This window comes from Heloderma suspectum, chromosome 2 (genome assembly GCF_057233095.1).
Source record: "Heloderma suspectum isolate Gila_16-S chromosome 2, 16-S_ref, whole genome shotgun sequence".
Taxonomy (NCBI): Eukaryota; Metazoa; Chordata; class Lepidosauria; order Squamata; family Helodermatidae; genus Heloderma; species Heloderma suspectum.
Window position 1 is genome coordinate 296325633 of NC_139459.1, and position 17650 is coordinate 296343282.

Genomic DNA, 17650 nt, shown 5'->3' on the forward strand with positions numbered 1-17650 from the left:
GAGTGCTACTCCATTTCTTCTAAGGGATTCTTGCCCACAATAGTAGATATGATGGTCACCTGAATTAAATTCGCCCATGCCTGTCCATTTTAGTTCGCTGATTCCCAGTCACAAAATACTCATTTCCCAGAAGGCAAACTAGTGAGACTATTAAAAAAAAAAAAAAAGTTACCTGCCCAAGAACCTACATAGAAGGCAGAGGTAGGGGTTGAGCTCTAAAAGACAAAACTACTCTTTTGAACTCAAATCAAGATGGTGCTGGAGGGCAGCACCTTGCTTTGCAGCAGAGAGCTTCGGCTATTGGGTGGTATAGAAATGAAATAAATAAATAAAGTAAGTAAGTAAGTAAGTAAGTGCTGGGCAACCTCCCAGTTAAAAAAAATGATTTTTTAAAAAAATCTTAAATAAAAGTAAAATCAAGAGGGTCAGGGAGCATGTTGGACAGTCCAGGTCTATCAGATGTATCATTATTAAAGAAATTGACATATGAATCAACAGGGTTGAGAGATGTGGCCAAACCCAGTGACTTCAATAAACACGGTACCACACATGAGATTGGTGATCCCTGTGGTCCTAGACCACTGCAACTTTGGAAGTTGTTCTGGAAAGGCACTCTGGAATTTAAAAAGCCCATCTTTGAGATAAAGCTCTTTTCAAGTGCTATATGTGGTCTATTGTTTGCAGTCAATAGCCTCTTCTTTGGTTTGTTTTTGTCTTTAAACCCTGTAACATTTTAATAAAAGTATATATATTTTTAAAATGCATCTAGCCAGTTCAATACAACACAGGTGAGAATGTGTATCCACATCAGCAATTGCATGCGGATTTGGAGCATGATCAGCAGAATATTCTCTGAGAGTTGCATTGCTCTCTGTGGCTTTGACCTCAGTTTGCATGTCTTCATCCATTATTTTTTTTAAAAAGAAGGGATAGGAAAAGACAAATGAGCAACAATGGACTTCAGAAGAATCACCTTAATTCTCCTTTGTGTTGTTCTTAGCCAGAAGGGATACTAATGCTAATAGGACTTGCAATAAGATGATTCCAGCAGAGCAAGGCATTATAAGAACGCTAGTCTATTTCCTGACTGATGTTGGAAACTGCTTTGCAAGGAAATTTCTTCTGAAAGAGGGGTGGGCGGAAATCTTGTCCCTTTTTTAATGCATAACATTTCAGTGGCGATAATGCAGCTATTATGGAAACAATAATGGCTTCTTTATGAAAAAGCACACACCCAGAGCACAATGTTTGCAAGAGGATGATATTACAGTAAGGACAATATAACTACATCATGACAAATATGACTAGCCGTGCTCCCAGATGAGGCTTTTATTGTACAATCGTCCTGCCTCATTCACAGAATTGCACAACGGGTACAGACATCATCATCTTCAATTTGTGGTTTCCCTCCCATGTTTTCTCACCACTTCTTCCCTCTTTTTTCTTAACAGAAACAAAAAAAAATCTGTTAAGGAGGAAAAGGCTAAATAGGTGCACAATGCCTTTTGACTGATAATACCAGGCAATGGCCTTCATTTTGGGACATGCCCTCAAAAGAGAAGGTTCCAATGTCCTGTCATATTTGTTATGACAATGGCCAGCCCAACACATTTTGCTGCCTGAGACAAGGAACATGATGGCGCCCTCCCCCATTCTATGTACAGAATCCAACCAGACTGGCAGCTGAAACTTACTTCAGTATTGGTGACAGGACAGCATCCTCCACCACACCTGAAGGCAAAATACTAGCTCAGGGGGTGTAAGGCAGGCTAGGTTTTGACTTTTCTTCGCTAAATGGGACAATTGTGGCATATAACTGTCTGACTGAGGAACAAAACTATGAGATTTAAGGTTTGACATGCCATGTATTATTTTGTTCAAACGGGCAAGGCAGTATTCGTTTTTAAATTCCTTCAGTTACTTTATCACAGCCTGAGTAGGTTTCAGTTCCAGAGTAGCTGTGTTATTCTGTGGTAACAAAAACAACTAAGAGTCCTGAGGCACCTTAAAGTCCAACCTACTGATTGTGACTTAAGCTTTTGTGTACTGGAGCCCTCTTCATCAGATACAAATTGTACACTCCTGGGAGACAAATGTATTAATTTGGAATTAGCACTTTCTTTTTCAGATGTGTTGCCATGTTAATCAGTGTCACCAAATATACTGCAACACCTTAAGAGGCTAGCAACACAATCCTACGCACGCCCTTCAGAAGTAAAACCCACTGAGCAGAATCCAACAGGGCTTATGCCCCTGCCTATTCTCTTGCACCCGTGAATTCCGTTGTGCAACGTCGATTTAGTGCTTCTGGGGCAATCTGGAATGAGTGGAAGTGCTTGTTTCTGAAGGGAGTCAGGTTGGCAGAGCTCATATAAGGAAGCTCCACCAACCTGCCTCCTTCCAGAAATGAGTGTTTCTGCTCATTTTGGGGGTTCCCCTAGGAAGGGATAAATCTCCCTTGCATAAGTGGTGGGTTCGACTTGTGCAAGGGAATTGGTGGGACCCACCACTTGTGGAAGGAAATTTGCAAGGGTGTAAGTGTCCTGTTGGATTCTGCCCATTGAGTTAAGTGGATAGGATTGTGGCCTAGAACATAAGAAGAGCTGTGCTGAATCACATCAAGGTCCATCTAGTCCAGCATTCTGTTCACACAGTGGCCAACCAGCTGCCCACAGGAAACCTAAAAGCAGAAAAGGAGTGCAACAGCATCCCCCCACCCATGTACTCCAGCAACTGGTGTACACAGGCCTACTGCCCCTGGCACTGGATTATTTTCTTTGTTAACATAAGCTCCCATAATCAACTGCCAACCTCATCTGCATATAATTTTTATTCCTTTCCTTCCAATTACTGCCAAGAGATTGTTGTTTTTCTGGATGCTCACTTTGCTTGTTTTCATTAAATGGGCCATTTCCCTGTTAGGTTTTTGCTCAATACACAGATTGCTAAAGCATTCTGATTTAACGTTTCAGAAAAGCCACCGTATCTAATATCTCACGTCCTTCAGAGGCAACATCTAAAAATACCCTGCAAAGACTTCTGTGGGACTGCACCAATTAGCAGCCCTGCAAAGAAGGTTTTTCATGGTAATATGTGCAGCTGCAGCAGCTAATGTGCGAGAGGCAGCCTCTCACACCTAGCCAAATACATGGGCTTTTTACAGTTCACCCAGCAATTAGCTCAGCTAACCAGTGACATTTTCCCATTAGCATTTTAGCTCGATAAAACAGTCAGCAGCAAACCAAAAATATTCCGTATTTGCCTTTCTGGAAGTGATGTGCAATCTTATTTTTTATTGTTAAAAAACATTTCCTTTGAGAAGACCCATGCCAGAAAATCAGACTCAGCTATTTTAACTCTGAGGGCCAGTCTAGATCTCTCAACATTTCATAATCATATGCAAATGTATACTAAGTCAGACTATTTATCCATCTAGCTCTGGACTGTCTCCTCCGTGTGCTCTACTAGTGAGCTACGGCCCTTCCCACTGACATCTTTTTCTTTTGTTAAAAGCAGCCAAGGGGAGGGGGATTGGAGTACCTGTCTTTTCCCCTCTCTGCAGCTAATAAAAGCTCTGGGAGGGGCACCATTTCCTCTGGGGGAACAGCATGGGGGAGAGGGTTAAAACCCAAATCCCACACCCTCAGTGGTTGCTTGAGCCAAAGAAAAAGAAATCATGACATCTGGTCATGAATCTCCCACATCATATCACATCTAGTTTGGCTCTGAAAGATCATAGAATCATAGAATAGTAGGGTTGGAAAGGGCCTACAAGGCCATCGAGTCCAACCCCTGCTCAGTGCAGGAATCCAAGTCAGAAGATAGGTTTCTTTACTAGGGTGGCTGTTTATGGACCCTCCCCAAAGAGGAAACGCTTGACCAAACTGCATAGATTGGCATGAAATTTGCATATGCTAATTTTTATATAGCGATGCACGTTTAGAAAGAATGAGTAGAATTTAAATGGCAATCTTTCCCACTATGGTGAGATGGAGTGCATTGCCCAGGTGCTAAGTGTTGACAGGTAACTTCGAGGCCCCTGGGCTCTCCCTCCTTATGGTTCTTTATCTTTAAACCAGCCCTTTGAATCGAGGTTGCCTTCAAACAGACGACTGTCCTCTGTGAAGTAGGAAACATGGTCACCCTATTCTTCACTGAACAGACAGGATTTCAAACACAAAACATTTTCTTCCGGTTCTCGTTAGCATTTGCTCCATGTGCTCAAAAAAACCCAATTTCTTCATGAGGTAACAAAAAGAACAGCAGCTTCGAAACAGTGGGCAAGGAGTGGGTGCATCCATTTGCCAAGGAAAACTAGGATACATGCCAGGAGAGTCTTTCAAAGTTGACAACTCCTTTCTTTTCAGGATAGGGCCAGCCACCAGGAAGGAGCCATCTTTGGTGAACACAAGTGCGGCAGAGTTGTCCTGAACATTTGGCTATTTTGCACAATTGTCCAAGCTTTCAGAGGCACGACCGTGTGGTGAAAATTCGGGATGTATGATAATGTCATTTCAGTTTGCAAATCACTCAAAAAGGCCCCATTCACAACTCCCCCATCACAAACATGATCTCCTAAAATGTTCGCAAATTCACAAACTTGCCTTCGCAAAGGCAAAATGTGCCCTTTTAAATATGTACACATAAATAAATGCACACTTTAAGAAATGCACAATTTAAAAAATCGCATTTCATGCTTTAAACAATAGGGGGAAGTGTGCTCTTTTGAAAAATGTGCACTTTTCCCATTCAAAGTGCACATTTTCCCCATGACAACAAACAAACAAAAACAGGTTGCAAAGGAGAATGCGAGCAAGCTGAACCGAGTTTTGAAGTGAGGTTTGTAAAATTTCATTGAGCTCAAGCATCTCTAGTTCTCCCATCCTTAGTGAAAATAAGAAGTGACAGTTATGCAAAGATAGAAACCTTGGAAGCAGCATGCAAAGATGACAGTTCATTTGTTGTCTTCCAGTTTCATTTGTTATATAATGCATTATAGGGCTTTGTCAGACTGCACTTACTCTAGTAATTCCTCTTTGCTGCTTTGCTGTTAACAGCAATTTATGTGTTGGGGGTAATGAAAAAGATTTGACTCTGTCTAATTCATTGTACAACAAATATCCCTTAAGTGACATTCAAAGCTGGCATCTCATGTGTCAGCTTCAAGGTTCGTTTGCCACATAATGCACTGGACCAAATACCATATGTCATCCCATCCATATAGACCCTCATACAAGAATCAACTGAAGTCAATGGAAGTACATGCTTGTATCAAAATGTGTTTGATGTTTTTGGTTAATGGGCCAAAGTCATCCTTGGAGCGGTTCTCCCTGATTGATTCCCTACATGGCCCTTTCAAGTTTATGAATGTGCATTAGAGGCAAGCCACATCCACTCCCAGTTAGAGATTTAACTTCCAGAGACCCCAAGGAGACGGCTGAACCCTGGAGAACAACCACTTCATAAACACACATGAACAACATTTCAACAACGCATCTGTCTACAAGGCAAATATGGAGACAAAACAGGGACAGTGAATTACCAGGGATGACTATCAGAAAATAAGGACCATTAAATGAAATGATGAATAATTCGCTGCTTTGTTCATGACACCCAAACTCAGCTGTCTGAGGCAGCTGCCTCAGGCTCTAAAATGTGTGTGCATGTGAGCATATATATGTGCATGTGTGTGTCTTTGAAGGCCCCTTCTCTCTCAAGGACAGCCCTATTTGTAAAAAGATGTACAGACTGAGGAGAGGAGGGTATCTGTTTTCAGGGGAAAAAACCTCAGGCAGAAAAATGTCGAGGGAGGCAGCAGGACAGGAAGCATGTGTGGGCAAAAAGCCAACTAGTCCAGGATCACAGATGCAACAGAGATCATCAGGGCTCCTATGCCTTTATTTCAGCAAGTGCCATTTTTCTCCAGTTCCTTGAAAAGCAACATCTTCCAAAATAACTTACTGTACAGTGGACTCCAGTCCATGAAAGCTTATTATGCTACCATAAATGTGTGAGTCTTTGTGGCTTCTGAACACAAAACGGCCAGAAGCCCCTATCCTCCGCCCACATCTATTCACCTTTCTCTAGCCTAGTGCAAAGCCCTGATCGCAGGGAGGACCATGCACCCTCTAGGATCTGGCCACGTGGACCATGCAAACAGCAAGGTGCTCTCCAGAAGGATTATTGCAGGGTCAAGGAGCTCTAGACACACGCAAGCAAACAAACGCAGACAGACATGACCTGGGCCCAAACCCAGACACTGCGGCTCATTCAAACTTGTTTTGCCAGCAAACCCACTTCTGTTTTCTCTGAAGGTCAGCGGCATGGGCCAGCTTGGAGGAAGCAACAGGGGAGGAAGGCCTCTGGCACTCCATTTGACACGTGAGCAGCACTTGCATCTTGTTTTCCTCTTGTAAGGAGCCCAGGGCACAAGTGAAATTGCCCAGGAGCACTTGGCTGGGCCGCTCTCTGCAGAGTCAGGCACACTCTGAGAAAGCCGGGTGACAGGGATCTTGTCAGGCAATTTTGGACTCTGGAGTTAACGGTCTTGCAGCCGCTGCTGCCCCCCGCTCCTCCGCCCCAGTCGTGAGCTGTAACACTTCACTTAAATCAAGTGGCAGGCATTCATCTCACAACTGCTGTATTCCTTATATGTTAGAGAATACTACTACTGCTGCTACTAGTTGCTAACAATTAAATAAATAGAGTCCACAGATGTTCAAACTTTCACATTTCAGACTCAACTCATCAAGGCACATCACTAACACAACTATTTAGGAAAAAGCACCCTTTTGTTGGGGGGGGGGTGTAAAAAAAATTATAAAACATAAAATGAGCATTTGCAACCAAGTACATAGGTTTCCTCATGGAAAGCTTGGCTAGTTCAGTATGGTGATCAACATGGTGTTACTTGGTTAGAACTGAAATGCAGTTTTGTACAACTGAAGGAAAGGCAGTAGGGGCACTATTCTTATTAGTTCACATATTATAGCTGTTAAACATCTCACAGCATTCTGCTCCTCTATTTTTGCAATGCCTTCATCTATCCACCCCACACACACACTTCTTTCCATCTTCCCTTCTGCACAGCCTGCAATCCTATGCACATTTATGTTACATAAAGTCCTATTGAAGTCAATGGGACTTTTTTTCTTTCCAACAGTGAATCTGCTGGAATTTGCAACCTTTTGCCTATACCTGTTTGGTGCCACAGAGGCACACCTTTAAAGCACCTGGGACATCTTGTTCCATGCTTGTGTGCCTTTCTGGAGCACTAACCAGCCAACTGGCTATCTCTGCAGAATACTAAGCAACTGGGTCTTTACTATGCCAGTTACCCACCTCTTCTTACATTCCTGGAAGAATGGGATTACTTAAAGAAAACTGAAGGACAGACATTACGTATTAAGCATAATGTGTAACTTGGTCCTTGGTTATCTCCAATCCATACAGAATTGGGACCGTGGTTTAACTTTTATGTTTTACGTAGTATCATCCCAAAGAAGGCTAAGGTGGTATACGTTAAATTAAATTAGTGAATCATTACACGTAGACAAAGCCTGAAGGAGCAACACAGAGAATGATCAAAGGATTTCATTTTGCAACATGGTTTTTGGACTGAAAACAAAATATTTAGCAATGCTTTGAATGACAGAGGCATTTAGTACTCTGCAGGATAGAGCCAGTACCATTAAAATGTATATATATGACAGAGAGTGAATAGGTCTGTGCGATAATCAGAATTTTCCATCACTTGCCGATGTCTAGCATTTGAAAATGATGTGCTTCTTTCATGACAAGCAACAGTGTAAAAGCTGTTCACAAATTCACCGTAATAGTGGCTATTGTACCTGCAGAAGCCTTGGTTGTCATATGCCATGTTATTGCCATCATCAAATACTGGCTTGCTTTTCTTATTATTGTTGTTATTTCTGCCTTTAAAACCAAAGTAAGCCACTTGCATGTTTTCCAGTTCTTCACTTCTGAGCTGGTACCACAGCTGCATATCCCTGTCAAAATAGGCACTATTTTATCCGTCTGCAGCAGACATCTGTGTATCGCCACATGTGATGGACACCAAACATAGTTTAAATGTTGGAAGTGGCAGTGCATGCCTACCTGCACAGTTTTTCCCATTCTGGGGGCATTTTGGGGGAATTGGATCATGTAGATCCACAGCCTCTCCCAGGACACCTCCATTTAGCCCTGCTCAGACAAAGGACCTTTCCACAGCATCATGGAGGAGGCATGTGAGGTTGGAAGTCAGCTTACTGGGATTTGGGATGGGGAGGCACTTGGGATGAGCAATGGTGTTCAGTCTAGTGCTGCAAAGAGAAGTGCTAGGCAAAGTGGTTACAGAAACTGGTCCCATCCGCATTCCCCAGAATGCCTCTGGAACCCACGAAATGTTTGCAGCTGCTTCACCCAAACTCCTCTTCACAGCATTGGGCTAAGCACCACTGACCTAAACTATTATTTCTTAAAGGGATACTGGTGACCAGCATCAGCCACAGTGGGCTCTCCAGAGCCTGTGGGCATTTGCCCAATCATGCCAGGTTCTGGCACTGAACCTGTTCTGTTCTATTGCCTCTGGCTTGTCCAGAATGAAAGATTTAGGGTGAAATCCTATGCATATTTAGAAAAAAGCATGGCTAACTGGGGAATGCTGGGAATTGTAGGACTTTTTCTACCTAAACATGCATAGAATTGCGCCTCTAGACGTTGATTACAAGACAGCAGCAGCAAGGAATGACTGCTGGTATGGCAGGTAGAGATGCAGAGAGCAGAACGTTAGGAACTTCCTAGATGTCTGTCTCTCCCTGCTGCTCAGATATGGGAATGGTTACAAGGAACTCTGGAGTAGCAACACTAGAATCAAGCTTTGAGTCTGTCAGACACATACAATGTTTATAACACTTATTTATCATCCGTCATCTAGGTTTCAAAGACCCAAAATGTATGTGATACAGGCAATCTCAACTGGCTTGTTTCCTTAAAATAGGGGTGAGGAACCTCTTTCAGCCCAATGGCTGAATTTGGTTTTGGAGAAACACTCAGGGGCCATATTCCAGTGCTGGGTGGGCTGAAGGCAAAGGGGGTGGAGCCAAAGGCAAAAAAGGTGTGGCCAAAAATACCCAAAAAATAAAAATAAAAATGCCAGCCCATTTTAACTGAAAGCTGTTAATGCCAGTAACTAGGCCTTAGGACAGACATTTCAACCTTTTAGAATGGGGGTGTAGGGAAACTGTCCCAAAGACAGAAAACTGCTAATCTGTGGTTGGGAGGAAAGGAGTGGGAAAAGGGGAGGTGGTGCAGCCTTCTGGGGTATCCCAGAGGGCTGGACTGGGGTCCCAGGCCTGAGGTTCCCCACCCCATCTTAAAACCTCAGGCTTAAAAGCCTTTCCCTGTCAAACACAACATACCTTTGAGCTCTTCTTCTCTCACTTTTCTTAACACATTTGATAAGACAGCAGGTTAAAAACGCCATAGACATCAGCAGAATAATGGCACAGCTCACAATGGAGGCAATCACTGCCACTTTGAATCCAAAGGTTTCATATTTGGATATGGCTGGAATAAAGCAAACACAGTCACAGATTGATATCTGTATCGATAGCTCCCTCCTTCCCATACCTGGTAATAGACCACTCACTTTAGCACGAACTGACAGCTGGAGTGTTTTCGGCTTCATTCCAATCTGGGAACATCTCAAGGCTGACTATTTAAAAGTGTCCTATTTATAAGTGAGCAATGAAATCCTCACAAGTTGGCGTAGCAATAAATCCAGCGTGATGCAGACCAGAACAAAGAAAGGAGGGGGAAAGCAATCTCAGTGCAACAGAACTGCGCAACTTGTGACACAGAGTTGAAGTCAGGGGTTGGCAAGGCCATGCCCCCATGGGTACCCACCTGCCAATCCCCAGAGGCTTACACCCCTTCCTTGTTGCTGGTTCATCCTCTCAGAGTAAATGAGCAGTGAAAAGAGTGAGGAAGAGCAGTAACCCCCACAATTCCTCTGAGCTGTGGTGCAGATTCGGCCCAGGGAGAGGCAAACAAATAGGCAGGAGGAACAAGTGTGGCAAAGGGGAGTGAGTGGGGGCGCTAAGGGAGGAGAGGTCCACTGATGGTGCCCCCACCCTGAATCAGCACTGTTCTGATGCATTGAGCCAAACACAGCCTATGAATTGTGCATGATCAGTGCCTGACTGCCTACCTGTTCTTGAAGTCCCAAGGAGGTCAAACAACAAAATACAAACAGGAGGTTTACCTGGAAGCTCCCTGAGATAGACCACGATATAAGGCTAGCCGGCCGCGTTAGGCTGTGTGGGTCACAAGTTGTACAAACTTAAATCAATATGCCTCACACACTTGGGTTTTTCAAGCAAAACCAATATTAACAAACCCTAGAGCTACATAGGGATGGGCTGATTCCCTACCTATCATTCCGCAGGGGAATCTGCCCGCAGGGTGAGGCAATCCATCCCTCCCCCCAGAACCTGTCCAGGCCAGCTCCGCTCCGCATCGATCCTGCAGAGCCGGCCACCAGCTCTGCATTGCTGGCGAATTTTGTCGATACGAGCGGGCGGCAGCCATTGGCATGCCGTATGTCTGTATAAGTAAGTCTCCAGACGCAATGGCATAGTGGGCACCATTTGCAGCCATAAAGCTGGTAGACTCAGTGAAGCCATAAGCTATGCCGTGCAGAGCTACCCAAAACGGACAGATCATGGTGGAGAGTTCTGACAAAATGTGGTCCACTGGAGAAGGAAATGGCAACCCACTCCAGTATTCTTGCCAAGAAAACCCCATGGAACGTATCACAAGGCTAAAAGATATGACGCCGGAAGATGAGCCCCTCAGGTCAGAAGGTGTCCAATATGCTACTGGGGAAGAGCAGAGGGAATTTCCAAGTAGCGCCAGAAAGAGTGAAGCGGCTGGGCCAAAGCTGAAAGGACACTCAGCTGTGGATGTGTCTGGTGGTGAAAAGAAAATCCGATACTGTAAAGAACAATATTGTTGAGGAACCTGGAATGTCAGATCAATGAATCAAGGTAAGCTGGAGGTGGTCAAACACGAGATGGCAAGATTGAACATCGACATCTTGGGAATCAGCGAACTAAAATGGACAAGCATGGGCGAATTTAATGCAGGTGACCATTATATCTACTACTGTGGGCAAGAATCCCTTAGAGGAAATGGAGTAGCACTCATAGTCAACAAAAGGGTGGGAAAAGCAGTACTGGGGTACAATCTCAAAAACGATAGAAAGATCTCAGTACAATCCAAGGCAAACCATTCAATATCACAGTAATTCAAGTCTATGCCCCAACCACTGAGGCTGAAGAAGCTGAGGTTGATCGGTTCTATGAAGACCTATAACACCTTTTAGAACTAACACCAAAAAAAGATGTCCTCTTCATCATAGGGGATTGGAATGCTAAAGCAGGAAGAAATAACCAGGATAACAGGCAAGCATGGCCTTGGTGTACAAAATGAAGCAGGACAAAGGCTAATAGAGTTTTGCCAAGAGAACACGCTGATCATAGCAAACACTCTTTTCCAACAGCACAAGAGGTGACTCTACACATGGACATCACCAGATGGTCAATATCGAAATCAGATTGATTATGTACTTTGCAGCCAAAGATGGAGACGCTCTATACAGTCAGTAAAAACAAGACCTGGAGCTGACTGTGGCTCGGATCATGAGCTTCTTATTGGAAAATTTCAGCTTAAATTGAAGAATGTAGGGAAAACTACTAAACCATTCAGGTATGACCTAAATCATATCCTTAATGAATATACAGTGGAGGTGACAAATAGATTTAAGGGATTAGACCTGATAGACAGAGTGCCTGAGGAACTATGGACGGAGGTCCATAACATTGTTCAGGAGGCAGCAAGTCAATCCATCCCAAAGAAAAAGAAGTGCAAGAAAGCCAAGTGGCTGTCTGAGGAGGCTTTACAAGTAGCTGAGGGAAGAAGGGAAGCGAAAAGCAAGGGAGAAATGGGAAGATATACCCAACTGAATGCAGAGTTCCAGAGAATAGCAAGGAGAGACAAGAAGGCCTTCTTAAATGAACAATGCAAAGAAATCGAAGAAAACAATAGAATGGGAAAGACTAGAGATCTCTTCAAGAAAATCGGTGATCTCAAGGGAACGTTTTGTGCAAAGATGGGCATGATAAAGGACAAAGAAGGCAGGGACCTCACAGAAGTGGATGAGATTAAGAAGAGGTGGAAAGAATACTCAGAAGAACTATACAGGAAAGATCTGAATGTCCCTGATAGCCATGATAGTGCGGTCAATGAACTTGAGCCAGACATCCTAGAGAGTGAAGTCAAGTGGGCCTTAGGAAGCATTACTAACAACAAAGCTAGCGGAGATGACAGTATCCTAGCTAAAAAGATGATGCTGTTAAAGTGCTGCACTCAATATGCCAACAAATTTGGAACACTCAACCATGGCCACAAGACTGGAAAAGGTCAATTTACATTCCAATTCCAAAGAAGGGCACTGCCAAAGAGTGTTCAAACTACCGTACAATTGCGCTCATTTCACATGCCAGCAAGGTTATGCTCAAAATCCTACAAGCTAGGCTTCAGCAGTATGTGAACCGAGAACTACCTGAAGTACAAGCTGGGTTTCAAAGAGGCAGAGGATCTAGAGATCAAATCGCCAACATTCGCTGGATCATGGAGAAAGCAAGAGAATTCCAGAAAAAGTCTATTTCTGCTTCATTGACTATGCTAAAGCCTTTGATTGTGTGGATCACAACAAACTCTGGCAAATTCTTAAAGACATGGGAGTACCAGACCACCTTACCTGTCTCCTGAGAAACCTGTACGAGGGTCAAGAAGCAACAGTAAGAACCGAACATGGAACAACTGATTGGTTCAAAATTGGGAAAGGAGTACGACAAGGCTGTATATTGTCGCCCTGCTTATTTAATTTAAATGCAGAGTACGTCATGAGAAACGCCGGGTTGGATGAATCACAGGTCGGAATTAAGATTGCTGGGAGAATTATCAAGAACCTCAGATACGCAGACGATACCACCCTAATGGCAGAAAGTGAAGAGGATCTAAAGAGCCTCTTGTTGAGGGTGAAAGAGGAGAGTGCAAAAGCTGCTTTGAAACTCAACATTAAAAAAACTAAGATCATGGCATCTGGCCCCATCACTTCCTGGCATACAGAAGGGGAAGAAATGGAAGCAGTGACATTTTATTTTCTTGGGCTCCAAGATCACTGCAGACGGTGACTGTAGCCATGAAATTAAAAGACGCTTGCTCCTTGGGAGAAAAGCTACAGCAAACCTAGACAGCATAGTAAGAAGCAGAGACATCACCTTGCTGACAAAGGTTCGTATCATCAAAGCTATGGTTTTCCCAGTAGCAACGTATGGTTGTGAGAGCTGGACTATAAGGAAGGCTGAGTGCTGAAGAATTGATGCTTTCGACCTGTGGTGCTGGAGAAGACTCTTACGAGTCCCCTGGACTGCAAGAAGGTCAAATCAGTCCATCCTAAAGGAAATCAACCCTGAGTGCTCATTGAAAGGACAGATACTGAAGCTGAAGCTCAAATCTTTTGGCCACCTAATGTGAAGAGAAAACTCATTGGAAAAGACCCTGATGCTGGGAAAGGTTGAAGGCAAAAGGAGAAGGGGACGGCAGAGGCTAGATAGCATCACGGATGCAATGAATATGGATTTGAGCACACTCCGGGAGAGAGCGCAGGACAGGAAGGCCTGGTGTGCTATGGTCCATGGGGTCACAAAGAGTCGGACATGACTGAACGACTGAACAACAACAACAACAACCAGCTTTATGGCCACAAATGGTGCCCACTACGCCATTTGCGTCCGGAGACTTACTTATACAGAGATATGGCATGGCAATGGCTGCCAGCCGTATCGACTTTCGCCAGTGATGCAGAGCAGGCAGCCAGCTCTGCAGGATCGACGTCAAGAGGGATCCATCCCGGACGGATTCTGCCGGGAGGCGGAGGTGAGTGGTCCATTCCACCACGGACTCTGGGGGCCCAGATTCTTTAGAATCCAGCCTCATTGGAGTCCGTGGTGGAAATCTCCGCCATCCCTAGAGTTACAAAAGGAAAACATGGGACGCAAGCTGCCTTGAGCACCATATTTTGGTGGAAAGGTGGGATAGACACTTAAATAAACAAGCAAACAAACCTCTAAAGTTGAGTTTAATGGTTAAGACAGCTCTTTAAATTAATACCCCACCTGGCAGTCAATGTTTAATGGCCAATGTTTAGTAGTCTCTTGGCTTTTAGAAAGGATGCATCTTTTCAATTTAGCCTTTTAAAACGTGTAGTTTTTAATATTTTAGGGCACAATCTTATGCAGATAGGCGGCCGCCTCCGAACTTGGCAGGCAGCACGGAAGGTGGGGGAAGTCAGTTCTCTGGGAACCAACCTCAGAGCACAGGCTCCAAGGTCAGTTCCTGGAAAACCAGATACCCTATGGCCATCTAGCCACTGAGTAGCAGCCATGGGATTGCTCTCTTAATGTTTTTACTGTTTGCAATAGTCTTGGGTTTTTTGTGGCAAGGTTTTTTTGTTTTAAATGGTTGTACACTGCTTTGATGGATTTTTAGCAGATATGGTGGTATATAAATATTAATAATAAATAAATTATGGGTTCATCTTTATAAGAGCCCTCTATTATATCTTCCTAATCCCAATGTCCTTTCTTGGGGTTGCAAACTTTTTTTCTGGCAGGCAGAGTTCTTGTGCCTTCAAAGCAACCTCACATGCAGAAAATAAGCAAATTTATTCCATCACACAGTGTCCATGCCAGTAATTAAGCGTCACCTGCAAACATTCTGTGTATCAACCAAGCTGTTATTAAAAACACAGCAGCAAGGTTAGTAAGATCGTATCCTAGACTAGGAGCAAGATGGAGAGAAGTGGATCTTACTGCAAGTTTAAACTGAAAGTTTAAAAATGTGTTTATATTTTGGGCTCACACACATTTTTAAGCAACAGTGTGATTTTTGTACATTTATGTATTTAGGGATTTATATCCTGCATTTTTGCGAATTCCTCAAAGCAGCTCAATTGCAATTAAATAATAAAACTACATAAGAATAAAAAGGCAACAGATAAACATGAAGCTAACAATAACACCAAGGGTGCATTAAAATCTTTAAATTAAGCAATCAGCCAATTTAAAAGGAGGAACAGATACCATAAAAAGCCATCAGATGCTACTGAAAGCACCTAGAGAAGGAGGGAGGGCCACAATATGGGTACCACCACTGAGAAGGCCCTCTCTCTGGTCACCACCAACCTAGTCTCAGAAGGCAGGGGCACCCAGAAAAGGGTCTTCAACAAAGATTGTAACTGATGGTAGGTTAGTGTGGGAGGAGGCAGTCCTTCAGATAACCTGGTCCCAATTCAGTACCCTGAATAGAACCCTGAAAGGAACTGGTAGCCAGTGAAGAAACGGGCAACTAAAATTATCAAGGGGCTGGAGCAACTCCTTTATAAGGAAATGTTACAATATCTGGGACTGTTTAGCTTAGAAAAAAGGCAAGTAAGGGGAGACATGACAGAAGTGTACAAAATTATGCATGGTGTGGAGAAAATGGACAGCAAGATTCCCCCCCACACACACACATCATACAAGAACCCAGGGTTATCACATGAAGCTAATTGATGAGGGATGCCGGACAGATAAAAGGAAGTATTTCTTCACACAGCACGTAGTCAAACAATGGAATTCACTACCACAGGTGTAGTGATGGCCACGACTTAGATGGCTTCAAAAGGGGATTGGACAAATTCAAAGAGGATAAGGCAATCAATGGCTACTAGTCCTGATGGCTATATGCTACCTCCTGTATCAGAGGCAGTATGCCTATGTATATCAGTTGCTGGGGAACATGGGTGGGAGGGTGCTGTTGCACTCATGCCTTGCTTGTGGGTTTCCCATGGGCAGCTGGTTGGCCACTGTATGAACAGTATACTGGTCTGATACAGTGTGGCTCTTCTTATGCTTGTATATACTTTTAATATTAGTGTAAAATGATCATGGTGTTCAATCCTTGCTAACAATCTGGCCAAGTTTTGAACCAGCTGTAGCCTTCAGATGCTCTTCAAGGGCAGCCCCCATGTAATGCACTTCACCAATCTGTAGTGCTGTACTCGCTCTGATAACAGACTGAGTGATTTGACTGAGCATGGATAACCGTGATCAGATCACCTCTGCCCAATGCAAGAAGGCTGACGCACCAGGCAAAGCTGGCAGAAGGCACCATGAGCTATGGATGCCACTTGGACTATGATTGCCACTCAGGCATCCAGTGGCACCCCCAAGCTGCAAATCTGGTCCTTAAAAAGCAGTGTGACCCCACCCAGGATGGGCTGAATGAGCACCACTTCCCTAGGTTGATAGGCCATTCACCAGCAGCACCTCTGTACTGTCTGGACTGAGCTTCAGTTTGTTAGCTCTCATCCAGCCCCTTACTGCCTCCAGGCAGGTTTCTGCAGCTCCACTTGGGTGCAATGAAAAGGAGAATTTGAGCTGAGTGTCAACTGCATGTTGACTTATTCACATAACTGGGTGTCAAGAACTTAACACAGGACTAGGAAATGTTTTAATGAGATATCACTTGTGTTAGCTTCCAAAGACTGCTGCCAGCTGCTTCCTGGGATGGGAAACACCATTAACGTGGCTACACAACTATGGTTCAGTATGACAAGCAAGTTCAAGTCACTGGGAAAGCCACTCAGTTGCTTGTCATTTTAAAATTAGATAGGGATCCACTTCAGATCTATCAACAATTTATAGCACTGGGGCTTGGCTTCAGGCTTTCTTCCCCAGTCTGATTCTTATTGTTGGTGTAATAAATAAGGAAAAGCACAGAGTGAAAAGGAGCTAATATCATTGCCATTCAATTCCTATTTGTCAATATGATTGCTGCTTCTTTCTGCCATCCACAGGCAATAGCCTAATTGCACTTTACAAAACTCACCACGTTCTTAGGGCATCAATCATTTTTCCAAAACTTGGCATTAAATAAATAAATAAACTGTTCACAGGCATAATATATAAAAGAAGCAGACTTACTGGTCTGAGATATTGTATCGAGCATGTCTTACCATTACAAAAAAATTAAACAAGTCCAGGAGTAACTTTCTTAAAATCAGTGGCATTTATATCCAGCATGAAACTGACCAAAAGCCTTTTCTTGATGGCAGCCATTGAGGTCAGAATGATCTGGTTTGCATGATAACCACAGCCTACTGTGGCTTATTAGCTGCAGTGGGTTGCAGCGCATGCAGGCACCACACTTGTGATCCAGGCCACCGCAGCAGCTGCTCATGATGTGCAAACCCAGGGAGGGTGAGTTGTTAGGGTGGTTGATAAGCCACCCAGAACCCATGGGCTGTTTGGGGGTTGCGGGTGGCTTGTCAACCGCCCCAACAACCCACCTTCACTGGATTTGCACGTAACAAAAAGCTACAGCACACACACACCCCATCCCAAATATTCAATATGGCAGCTGCTGCTACAACGAGAAGCCCCATGGGGAAATTACCCATGGTGGCTTCCCATTATGTGTGAACAAGGCCAATATGACTAGAGCAGTCAAGATTTCAGTGATAACAGCAATGCATATA

General features: G+C 43.9%; 1 protein-coding gene across 6 annotated transcripts in view; it reads right to left on the reverse strand.

The window, feature by feature from the left end:
- The window catches only part of SUSD3 (sushi domain containing 3), a 61685-nt gene that overhangs the window by 7060 nt on the left and 36975 nt on the right, over positions 1 to 17650 (reverse strand). For 5 of the 6 annotated variants that reach the window (XM_084839989.1, XM_084839987.1, XM_084839986.1 and 2 more), the window contains 2 exons: positions 9423 to 9570; positions 7851 to 8009 (listed from right to left, as the gene is read on the reverse strand). In XM_084839989.1, the coding sequence (XP_084696115.1) occupies positions 7851 to 8009; positions 9423 to 9570 (307 nt within the window). The remainder of the gene's footprint in view (positions 1 to 7850; positions 8010 to 9422; positions 9571 to 17650) is intronic. The other variant, XM_084839991.1, reaches the window with a different exon arrangement.